Raw genomic sequence first — 12,569 nt, 5'->3', positions numbered from 1 at the left:
GATTATAGACACACAACAATAACATGGTCACTAAGGCCTGCTCATCAAGATTCAACTGCATGTTTATTCTAAAAACATCGTTAAGAATTCCCAGACAATACAGACACATGCAATGACAAAAGGGCAAACTGCAGTGAACTGAAGTCATTTTAGGTTTGCTCTGAGCCCTAATTTTAAAAGGCTCCCTAAGTTACAGTTTTCTTTATTGCACAGAAACACTGTAGGGCCGTTCTTAAATAAGGAACAGTTTAAAACAAGTCCTTCTGCTCCTAAAATGTTACTACAAATGAGTCTCTGTAAATATTTAAAAGAGTAGCATTTTCACACTACTCTTTTAAAGCAAATCGAGAAATAAAAATCATCGTAACTTTTTTCAAAGCTCTGTTGTAAATTCAGAGTAGGAGCCCTGTTGGTTAGCTGCTTCTTCCTTTAAACTAACACTGCAGGATTCGTTTTTATAATAGGAAGGGGCTTGTTTAGCCATTTTAAACACAGCTAAGCCTCATGCTATTCCTTTCTTTGCCTGTGCTGCATGCCACATACACCTCAAAAAGTGCTTTAACACCAGGAAATGCTGAGATTAACAATCCCCCCGTTTAGCTCATTACTGTCAAAAATGATGGTGCATTAGGGCAATTAATGCTACAGACTTCTAAAACCCATGCTTCCCTTGACAGCAAGTCCAATGTCAATGAGTGCTATTACAGGCCTTCCACACCAAACCACTGTTAATGCACTCTGACCAATGTCAAGCATCTCTCAGGAGAGTAAACAGGAACTGCTGACCCACTCTGAGGCTCTAAGTGTGACTATTACTAAAATTACAAAGTAAAGTTGTGTAAGCGGCAGAGGTCAGAGCATGCATGCACACAAACACGCACATATAAAGCCCTAATGAAATAAAGAGGAGAGGAGATTTTGTAATGTTTACTCCATCACTGAGAAGAAAAAAGATGGCAATGGCCTCAATGGGGGCTTATTATCATTGCACGAAAAACAGCTATTAAGCCATTTCTACTATTTTGTACTTAGATAATTTTCCCAACAACCACAGAAACACTTGGACAAACACCAGATTTGATGTTAGTACAAAAAGCCAAGCTGTTACAGTAATTAAGACAGCACAGTATTGGTGTACAGATAAAAATATAGATTAATGAAATAGAATTTCAAGTCTAGAAATTAGCCCTTACATTTATGGTCAACTGATTTTTAACAAGGATGCCAAAACAATTAAACAGGGAAAAAACAGTCTTTTCAGCAACTGGTGCTGGGACAACTGGCTATCCACATGTGAAAGCAGGAAGGCAGACCGCTACCTGACACCATATATAAAAATTAACTCAAAACAGATGAGAAACCTCAACGTAAGAGCAAAAACTATAAAATTCTTATAACATAGGAGTAAATCTTCATGACTTTGGATTAGGTAATGGTTACTTTGATATAATACTTAAAGCACAAGCATGGAAAGAAAAATAAAGAAACTGGACTTAAAATCCTTCATGCTTCAAAAGAAAACAAGAAAGGGAAAAGACAACCTACAAACTGTGAGAAAATATTTGCAAATAAGTATCTCCTAAGGGACTTGTACCCAGAATCTATAAAGAACTCTTATAACTGAAGAATATGAAAAGAAAAATAATTTAATTAGAAAAGAAAATAAGAGGTATATGTATCAGGAAGAAACAAAAAGGAAAAAAAACAAAAACATTTTTAACGGGAAAAGGATCTAAATAGATATTCCCCCAAAGAAGATATACAAATAACCAGCAAGCACATGAAAAGCAGTTCATATCATTAGCCATTAGGGGAATGCAAATCAAAGCACAATGAGATACCACTTTACACTCAGGATGGCCAGAATGAGAAAGAAAGGCATTAACACGTGTTGGTAAGGATGTAGAAAAAATGGAACCCTCATACGTTGCTAGTGAGAATGTAAAATGGTGCAGCTACTTTGAAAAACAGTTTGTCAGTTCCTCAGAAAGCTAAACATAGAGTTATCACACAACCCAGCAATTCATAGAGTTATCACACAACTCAGCAATTCCATTCCTAGGCATATACCTAAAAGAACTGAAAACAGGTGTTCAAACAAAAACGTATACATGAATGTTCATAATAGCATTATTTATAATAATGTGAAAATACCCCAAATGTCCAACAAATGTCCAACAAATGATGAATGGATAAATAAAATGTGGTATATCCATGCAGTGGAATATAATTTGGCCATAAAAAGGAAGAAAGGGCTGATACTTGCTATAACATAAACCTTAAAAATATTATGCTAAGTAAAAGAGGCCAGTCACAAAAGGCTACATATTGTATGATTCCATTTACATGAAATGTCCCAAACAGGCAAACCATGGAGACAAAAAGTAGATTAGCAGTTGCCCAGAATGGGAAGAAGATATATTCCTATAGAATAAGGAATATCTACTAGCAGACTTGGGATTGCTTTCTGTGGTGATTAAAATGTTCTGGAATAAAACAGTGGTGATGGTTGCACAACTCAGTAAATATAGTACAAATGTTGAATTGTATACTTTTAATGGGTAAATATTATGGTATGTAAATTATATCCTCAATATAAGCTATTTAAAAAAAGCTGCTCTACTTTGTGTTGGGTAAAAGGCTTACCCCGGATGATCAATTACCATAGTTATAAGGGAATGTAAGAAAACATCTTTAGCTCACTCTATCCTTTTCTTCTTCTAAGTGGTCTGAGATGGAAACTAAGCACTGAAAAGATAAATCTGCTCTCCACTCACAGGGAGTTTCCAATCCAATGAAACAGCAACACATATGAGCAAAGCAATAGTAACACAATACAATAAAAACAATCATAGACAGGGTGTAAAATACTGTGTCAACAAAAATAAACTTTAAGTGGATTGAAGCCCTAAATATAAGGTGAAAAAAACTTAAAACCTATTAGAAGAAAATACTGAAGAATATCTTTTTAACCTCAGCACGGCATAGGACTTTAAAAAGAAGGCATATGAAAAAAATAAAAAGACACGAAAAGCACAAATAACCTAGGAAAAAAGACTTTGAAATTAGGTTTCGTTGACATTAACTTTTATGCATTAAAAGATGCCATAAAGCAACAGTGGGAGATCTGATGCTTATAACTAAGGATTAATATCCAGAATATAGTATCATATATTATCAACAACACGTCAATAACAAAAAGACTAATAAATCAAAAGAAAAACAAAAACTATAAATTCACAGAAAAAGAAATGGCCAATAAACACAAGAAAAGATGCTCATACTGTTGAATTGTATACCTGAAACTTACTGGATTTCATTAACCAGTATCACCATAATAAAAATAAATTAAAAAATAAAAATAAAAAAAAGATGTACGATTTCGCTAGTAACCAAGGAAAAAACATTAAAACAACAAGATACCATTTCATATCTGTCAAATTATCAAAAATTCATAATACTAAATATTTTTAAGATTACGAAGAGCAATTTGGCAATATCTAATAAAGCTGGAAGATGAGCATACCCTATGATCCCACTTTATTCCAGATAAATAAAACATGCATAGGGAAACATGTACTAAGATGTTCACAGCAGCATTGTTTGTAATAATGAAAATCTAAATGTCCACAACAAGAAAATGAATTAATAAAATCTGATTTATTCATAAAAGACAATTACTTTGATAATTATCCACATTTTTGTACACAGCTCTAGTTCTACATGTATAAATATGGCTGATGGTCATAGCCATATGACCTTTATATATGTATAAATATGGCTAATGTACATAGCTCTAGTTCTACATGTATAAATATGGCTAATGGTCAATTAATACTGAGTGAAAACAAGCAATGTGCAAAAGGATATATGCAGTATAATAAACTTTGAGAATATGGAAATCAATGCACAATATATTGTTTAAAAATACATAAATGTATAGCAGAAATAAAAAAACTGCCATTGGAACAATAAACCCCAAATCTGGGGAAAGAGAAAAGAAAAAGTGTTTAAGGAATACGGAGAGCTTAAATTCAATCCATAGGAATTTTATTTCTTATCAAAAAAAAAAAAAGCAAATACAACAAAACATTAGGGTTTGAAGGAGATGAGTGGCAGGTAGTTACATGAGGATTCATTATATTATTGTTTGTTCTTTTCCATGTATTTGAAATAGTCCATACTAAAAAATAAAATAAAGTTCTATGGAAGCACAGATGAAGGAGCAACACTTGAACTAGACCTTACAGGATGAGTAGATCAGCATCATGAGCAAGGGAGGGGAAGAGCATTTAGTTAAGGAAACAGAGAAGTTCAAAGGCATGGCCATGTAAAGTATATCTGAGGACCAGTATGCAGTCAAGAGCAGCTGGAGCTGAAGGGATGGAGATGTACCAACACTGAACATGTGCATAGGCCATGTGAAGGACCTTCTAAGCCATGCCGAGTCTAGACCTCACTCACAGGCAACAGGGAACCAAAAAAATATTTAAGTAGAGGGACAATGTGATTTTACCATTCTAATGGTGTTTATGGAAAATTAAATGAAAGAGGCAGAGATTGAAGACAGTGAAACTAGTTACAAACTACCTTATCGGTCTAGACAGAATATATATCCAAGTAAGAACACTGGGACTGAAGAACAAAGGGCTCATGCAAAGGACATTCAAAAGTGGAATCAACAGAACTTGGGACTGACCAAAAGTCAGAAGTGGAAAAAAATGGAAGAGGTTAAGAACAACTGTGACATATGGGTATGGCACTTAAACTGGCTATGTTAACAAGATTGCAAAGGTAGAAGGAAGAAGATGGTTCGGGCAGGGAAAAAAAAAGTTTGCCCTTAAACGTGTTCAGTTGCAAATAAGGCCCCCTAAGGAAGGAAACTAAAATCAAAAGAATCTAGATTTTAAAGGTTAAAGGTACATACTACAATAGTTTCTATCCAAATTCTGTGTTAGTGAATGGACTAGGATCAGATGTGTCATGCCCGAAAAGGTCAGACATGAGGTAGAGAAAAGGCAGAAAGGCTAGAGTTCCAGAAAGTATCTTCCTTTCTGCCAAACTTAAAATATAAGTGTGTACTCTACCTATGTTAAGTAATGCTCTACTTTTGAAAAGGTCAAACTTTCCAGCTGCCTTGTCTTTTCATTTTAAAAAAAATGAGTGTCACAGAAGCCAACCTGAGGAGCTCTCCAAAGGCCAAATCTGGAATAATATGAGCAACAAAATAAATGATAGCAATAGATCATAACCTACAGAGTAAAATAAATATCCACGAGTGTAAAGTGTTGTAAATAAATAAATAAGTGGGGGGACAGCTTTTTATTACAGTAGAATTCCAATTAATAAATGTAGAAGGAATAAAAAAGAGAAAATCATCTTTTGGCAAATACCATATTAATAACTGTTGTAGGCAAGATCATCAGGATATTTGTAGAGCCTCAAAGTATCACTTCATCAGATACTTAATTACAAAGCAGAAAAATAGCAACTTTACCATGGAGAAACCCAGCAGACACCACCTTAACCAAGTGATCAAGGTGAACATCATCAGCAATGAGACACAGCGACATCACATACTTCCGAACAAGAAGCACTGACAAGGGCAGAGTGTCACTTCTGCAGTACTCTTGCAAAAAATGCATAACTTGAGGAAGCTTCAGACAAACTCAAAGTGAGTTCTACAAAGCAAGTAGCCAGTACTCTTCAAAAGTGTCCAGGTCATGAAAGACAAACTATCATAAATTTGGAGAAAGCTAAAGGGACATGACAACTAAAGGACTATGTGATCCCACGTGATCCTAGGCTGGATCCTGAACCAGATGGAGAAGGGACATTAAGATAACTAGTGGAATTTGAATTAAAGTCTATGGACTAGTTAACAGTACTATATCGATATTAATTATATAATACATATTAGTTATATAATTATAATTTGGGGAAGCTGGGCAAAGTGTATATGGTAATTCTTCATACTACTTTTACAACTTAAGATTGAAATTATTTCAAAATAAAATTTTTTTTTTAAATTAAAAAGTAGGTAGAAAATGACATTTCATAGTGAAGAAAAGGGGTGTCACAAACGGTATATATTTAATTATTCAGGAAAGGCATAGTACTACTCCAAGTTCTCCTGACCCAACGGAGTATATGACAATGTAGTCAAGCAGATGCAGCAAAGACACAGTGGCAGAAACATTGAGAAATGATAGCTGAAAGGAGAAAGTATTATTATAAAAAGGCCAACTGCTGGAGCTGCACATGGTTCTGTAGCCTTAGGCTAGCTCTCTCATCACCAGGCACACTAACTAAACTGGTACTGTACAGGGGATCCACCCAAGCACAGGCTGAACGACCTCGAACAAGTTATTTATTCTATCCCTTTGAGCGTCATCTATAAAATGAAGATGACTCCACCCATCTCTTGGGGTTGTAGTAAGAATAATGTATGGAAAAGCAAATAGAACTGTGCTTCTATGAACTTCTGAACTTCATAGAGCTGAACTTCCACGTGCAAAAGCACATAGAACTGTGCTTCTCATGTCATAGACATTCACTAAAGCATTCATACTCATGATCCTAATTCAGAATAAGAAAAGGTTAAACCATATCTCATAGTTTAAGAAACTAGGAAAATGTGTAATTCATCTTAAACGTCTATTCAAAAAGGTTAGAATGAAAGCCACAGTGCCTAAAGGGATAAACTTCAATTAGCTGAGAAAACCACTAATGTGAAATATCTCATTCCCACAAAGCATCAGATAAATGAGGCATAACTTTCCATCCTTAAAACCACTTGGATCTTCAACACAACTAGAGTCAGCTAAACATCTGAAACACAGTTCATTATGAAAGATTATCAATTTTCTTTTGTACTTTACCCAGAGACCCTTTCTACAATGCTGTCACTTAATGTTTTTCATTGCCTAATTAGCATTAAGCACTTTTCTAAACCTATCAAGACCCACCACACAAAACATTTTAAGAATATTTCAGAATGCCTCAGTGGAATTATGGGTGATTTTTATTTTTTCTACTTCCTAAATTCTATGTAAAATAGTAATATTAAATTATAATGGTAAATGAATAATTTATAAATGAAACAAAACTCGCTACAATCAAGTTCTTGGCTAAGTCTGTCAAACAGCATTTTTCGAACCAATTCCTCTTTTAACATAGTCATGTTAATTCGGTGGTAAAGTGAAGTTGATATATCAATTAATTAATGCTGTGTACCTATTTGGTCATTTCCTTGAATATATTAACATGGCAACAGTGATGACAAGAAAAGCACTTACCTCTACACTGTTTGCAATATACCGGTTGTCACCCTCAACTTTGACAGAGAAGTCATAGTAACCACTGGAAAACTTGACATTAATGAAGTTCAGTTCAAAAATGTCCCTATTAAAAATGAGCAGGATTAGCAAGCACTCACATGAGAAAGTCATGAATATAACAAATGAGCTGCAAAGGAGGCATTCCTTGAGGTAGTTCAGGCATATACCACTTCTTCACTTTTGCTTATAATGTAGGAAAAACTTCAAAATGATCTAAAATGACCTTTTCGAGTCTACAGTCTTCTTTTCCTTTGTTTCCCCCATGGCTCCTAAAATCCCACCTTGTTGAAGCTTTCCACAATTAAATGTGAAACAGGTGAGTCTACAGGATGATCCCAATTACGTTAAAAAAAAAAAGTGAATTCTTTAACTACATGGCAGGCTCCCCAATGTCTTTTACCATTCCGCTGATTACTCTTAAAAAGGATTTTGCATTCTCATTTCACATATTGCCTATATCTTTATAACTGTCTAAGAAATGCATTTTCTAAAACTCAAAGTTCCTGATCTCATTAACTTACTAATTTAACATTTAACAAAGCTTCACATAAAATTGACCTTTAATTTTTTAAAAATTTACATAACAATAATATGCAGCCATTAAAAATAAGATTGTAGAAGAATATTTAATCCAATAGGGGAAATGTTCATGACACATTGTTACAGATAAAGCATAATCCTAATTCAATTTTTAAAGTATATTTATATGCATAGAAAAAAGGTGTCAAAGAAAAGATAGCAAAATGTTAAAACAGCGGTTATCTCTGAGTGGCAGAATTATGGGTGATTTATATTTTCTTTTTTGTGCTTTTCTGCATTTTTCCTACAATGTACAGGTATTACACATCAGTAAAAAACAAAAAATATTAAATTTAAAAGTGGCTACTTATATAACAATGACAAGATAGAGAGAACTATAAGATTTTGATACCAGTAGGTCAAATTTACCTAATGAAATTTAGATAAATTTGGTTTTATGATCTTGGTAATAGCCACATTAATCTGGGTTACACTGGCTGCGAGCTAACTTTCCAAGACAAGTATATTGGCACTTGGTAAAAATATGCTCAGGACTTACCCTACAGGGGTGAAAGAGGTCTTCTGGAGGACTGTGGCTTTGGAAGCAACAGATTTAGCATGTTCTAGTTTAACAGTGGCTTGAGTCAGAGGCTGGGACAGAACATTGGTGACCTGCAACTGGAAATAAATTTTAAAATTATCTGTAGCAACAAGGGCTAAGTGAGTACAGAATTTTGTTCTGGGGTGCTTTATCTATAGGTAGTGAGCTCTGCAGGGGAAGAAACACCTCATTTTTGGAAATCTTCACTGACTTTTGATCTACTGCCTATCAGAGATCAAATATAGGAAAATATAATTAGATTGGGAAGGGGATAGATTATAGAATATTAGAGGTGAGAAGATCTTAAAGATGACCTTGCCCAATGATCTCATTTTTCAGATAAAGAAGCTGGGTCCCAGGGACAGAGAATGACTGGCCCCAGATCACACAGTTATGTTCTCTTCTTTCTGATCCCTGTTCTTTCCACCCTACTAAAGTACCTTAAAAAAATTATTAACAAGAGAAATACTTCAGGAAGGTACGGACAATGAAAAAACTGAAGAAATATGGATAACATTAATACCTATCATTTGTTGAAAATCAACTATTTGCTAGAGAGGCCCTTTACCTATATCCTCCCATTGATCATCTGAGATAGCATAATTTCTATTTTACAGACAAAGAAACTGAGGACACGAGAGATTAAAGGACTGCCAAAGGCCACATGGCCGGTTAAGTTGCTGGTCTAGGACTCAAACCCCAGCCTATCTAGCATCAAAGCCAATATTTTTTCTGCTTTGTCTCTCTCAGCATCCTGACTCATGATGAATTATGTTAATCAGGTTATTTCTCACTCTAGTCTTTGCCGAGGGGATGTAAGTTGTAAGTAGGGGGAAAAGAGGCAATTTTGAAGTACAGGACACTTCCTCAGGAGAATATCTGTAGGGGCCACTAAAGTAGAACTGATAGAACAAATGGAACTGTCTACGTGGAACCCCAAGGTTTAGACATAAAATGCTTAAAATGTTTAGCATACCAGTGGTTTCCAAACAATAGCAACAAAAGTCTCATTTGAGATGAAATCTCTAAGCGTATTCAAGAATTGTGCATTTGCTCTGTTGCAGGAAAAAACAAAAGTCTACGCTCAGTGCTGAATGAGAGGAAGGGCTACGCTATGGAGAGACAGAAAGATACACTGTCAGCACTAGGGAAGAAGAGATCTGATATTTATTTTGACAACTCTCAGCATCAAAATTACCTGAGAATTTAAAAAGCTGTCTTAAAATAATGTATTTAGAAAGTTTTGGTACTGAAAAATGCATTTTAGAAGACTTCTCTATACATCTGGAGTTATAAACCCAGAAATGCAATTTTCTTGCACTTAATTTCTGAAAAGCCTTACTATTTAAAAGTCTTTAAGGGGAAAAAAAAGGTTTTTTTGATAGATTTGAAGGATTCTGTGACTAGTTCACCCTGTGGTCATATCACCATTTCTAGGCTACAGGAAATGAGCCTTGCTCTACATGAATGGGTATGTCCTCATGGGGTGACAATCGGCTGTGGAGCAGTCCTTAGGTTTCTGAAAGCCCTGCAATGGAAACGGCAATCAGGATGGCACAGTCGGGGCATGGAGGTCATACCCGCAGGATGAGCTGTTCCTGAGTGTAAGAAGGAGAACCCTCGGTCACAACCACAACTGGCACATGGTAGCGATTCTGGGAGAGCACAGCGGCGGCAGAGGCCACACTGAAGGCTTCTGAGAGTGAGTCAAAGTTCTTCTTGCTGAAGATCGCATTCATTAGCTGGACCACCTGATCCTGAAAGAAAAGAGAAATGTAGCTTGGGTTCCTCCTCCAACAGGAAGGTGGGAGAATCACCCTCCCCTCCCCACCTGGCTCAAGTCATTCCTTATCTGTTTCTAGGTGTTTGTTTATATGGAAAGCATTTTAGCCATTAATCCATGTTGGTAGAGGGGGAAAAAGCAAATATTCTTCATGTAAGTATAAAACTTGGATTTGGTGGTTGTTGTTTTTTTTCCATTTTCTAGTACAAACTGAAATTTATGCACTGATTTGTCAACTATTTATTGAATGTTTACTATAGAAATACAAGATAATTCTAGATAACTACTGATATGAAAGTATATTATAAAATAATTATACCAGTAACCATTTGTTCAATATACATGCCAGGCACTGTGACAGGTGTTATACATGTATTAACACAAACTTTGACAAAGACCCTGAAAAGACTGATATTATCGATGTTTTTCAAACGAGGAAACTGAGGCTAAAGGAGGCTAAGTAACTCCTCCTAGTTATAACAGCATGACCAAAATTCACATGTAGGTCTGTTTGTCTCCAAAGTCCTTCCACAATAAAATCTGTTATTTCCTGATTCCCCTCCCCATCCCAGTTAAGCTACCTTCCCTCCCAGTCCACCTCCGAGTAGTACATTGGGGCTAAATCTGTATTTACAAGACTAAACCTTATAGCCAAAACATAGATTAGAAAGAAACTAAAATAAATCTCCATTAACAACTAATGGGCTGCTTAGAGGAGAAAACTGAAAGCAATTTTTTAAAAAAGTGGAACCTAAAAGACATTATTAAAATTCTGGAGGTTGTTTGCTTAGGAAGAAACATTTTCCACTTCAATCAGTTTTGTTTTTTAAAATCTACCATCTACAAAAGCACTCCCTTGTTCCTAACAGTGCATTCACAGTTGATGCAAAATAATTTTCTTTAATTGTACCAATTACATTTTTCCATCACTAGGCTGTTGACATGTTAAAATGGGTGACTGTTCACCAGAATGGTGTCAAAAGCAGTGACAGCGAAATTACTCCAGCCAAATACCTGGTTAGTAGAAACTTAGGAAAAAAGCAAGAAAAAGTTTAAGTTGTATGTGAAGAATATCACCAATTTATCTACTGTGTATAAGTGTCCCTAAATGATTTGTATCCTAAGACCCACATTCCCACACTTTAACATAAAACAAATGAAAACAGAGTATATCTCTAGACCTCTAACACTTAGGATGAAGGAAAAGACAACATAAGAATGTTAATACATGAATAAATTATTAGATCGTATCCTTTGTAGAAAATATGAAATTAATTCAAATTACCTGACAGATAATATTTTATCATTTACTTGAAGAAATTCGGCACAGAACTCATAATGCATAAAAGAAAAGTTCTAACTTGGAACCCAAATCTCTCCTCTTAAAATTAAAACAACGGCAGCTTGTATTTTAGGTCCTTTCGATCAAGGGCTGGTAACCTTCTCACAAACGAGGGGCACAAAGAGAGCCCGACTCAAAAAGACTCCCCACACACAATACAATGAAAGGTTCTTTCAGGTTAACAAGCTCCTCTCGAAAAAGGAAAAGGAAAAAGGAATTAACTCTTGGTAGATGTCTGGTAGATGCACATGTCTCTCAGTGAACTGCGTCAATCAGCAAAGATTAGCTAAGATTTAGCCATTGCTGAGGATGAGGGGGGAGGGGAGCACACAGGAAATTTTGAAGTACAGGGCACTTCTTGAGAAAAATAGGATTTGTATGGGCCACCGATGTGGAAAGCATTCATGATACAAGCAGTAAAGAGTATCAGGAAGAAAAGGAAGGTGAAACAAAAGTAATACACCTGGCTTTCTTGTCACTACCCTGTGACATGCTCATACTCCATTTAAAGCAAATGTAACAATTGTTGACATGTCTATCCCACTGGCAACCAGTTACTTGAGGAGAGGATTACATCTTTCTATTTCTCATTCTCAAGACACTGAGTGACTACATCCAAGGCTAACTGAATAGCCTTCTCTGATAAAAGCTACCCTTAGCAGAAAAAGTCGACAATCCCTTTGGGATTCATGCCTGCGGATTGTTAGACAGGTACCTCCTTAATGGATGGCTCAGTCCTCACATGGTCCATAAGCTTGTAGGTGGCAGCCACGAATAATGCTGTTGTTTCCAGTCCTTCTTCAAACTGGAGATATACGCCTCCCAGTTCATCTAGGCGAGCAACAAGGTCCTGTCACAACAAAATGGAAGTTATGTTAGAAGTTTAGTGATAACAGAAATGAGATGCACAAACCACTGTCACCTGAGTGCAGTTTTGAGAAATCTCATTCTAAATCTGGAGACCACCTCAGTCACTTAGTATTT

General features: G+C 35.7%; 1 protein-coding gene across 4 annotated transcripts in view; it reads right to left on the bottom strand.

Annotated features, from left to right (window-relative positions):
• Window positions 1-12,569, bottom strand: part of RPN2 (ribophorin II) — a 51,404-nt gene that overhangs the window by 18,306 nt on the left and 20,529 nt on the right. For 3 of the 4 annotated variants that reach the window (XM_039864296.1, XM_039864293.1, XM_039864294.1), the window contains exons 6-9: window positions 12,301-12,435; window positions 10,041-10,217; window positions 8,419-8,537; window positions 7,299-7,404 (exon numbers count right to left, since the gene is read on the bottom strand). In XM_039864296.1, the coding sequence (XP_039720230.1) occupies window positions 7,299-7,404; window positions 8,419-8,537; window positions 10,041-10,217; window positions 12,301-12,435 (537 nt within the window). The remainder of the gene's footprint in view (window positions 1-7,298; window positions 7,405-8,418; window positions 8,538-10,040; window positions 10,218-12,300; window positions 12,436-12,569) is intronic. The other variant, XM_039864295.1, reaches the window with a different exon arrangement.

The sequence above is a fragment of the Pteropus medius genome, unplaced genomic scaffold (genome assembly GCF_902729225.1).
Source record: "Pteropus medius unplaced genomic scaffold, Ma_sr-lr_union100, whole genome shotgun sequence".
Classification (NCBI taxonomy): Eukaryota; Metazoa; Chordata; class Mammalia; order Chiroptera; family Pteropodidae; genus Pteropus; species Pteropus medius.
This window is presented reverse-complemented; position numbering and strand designations above follow the sequence as displayed.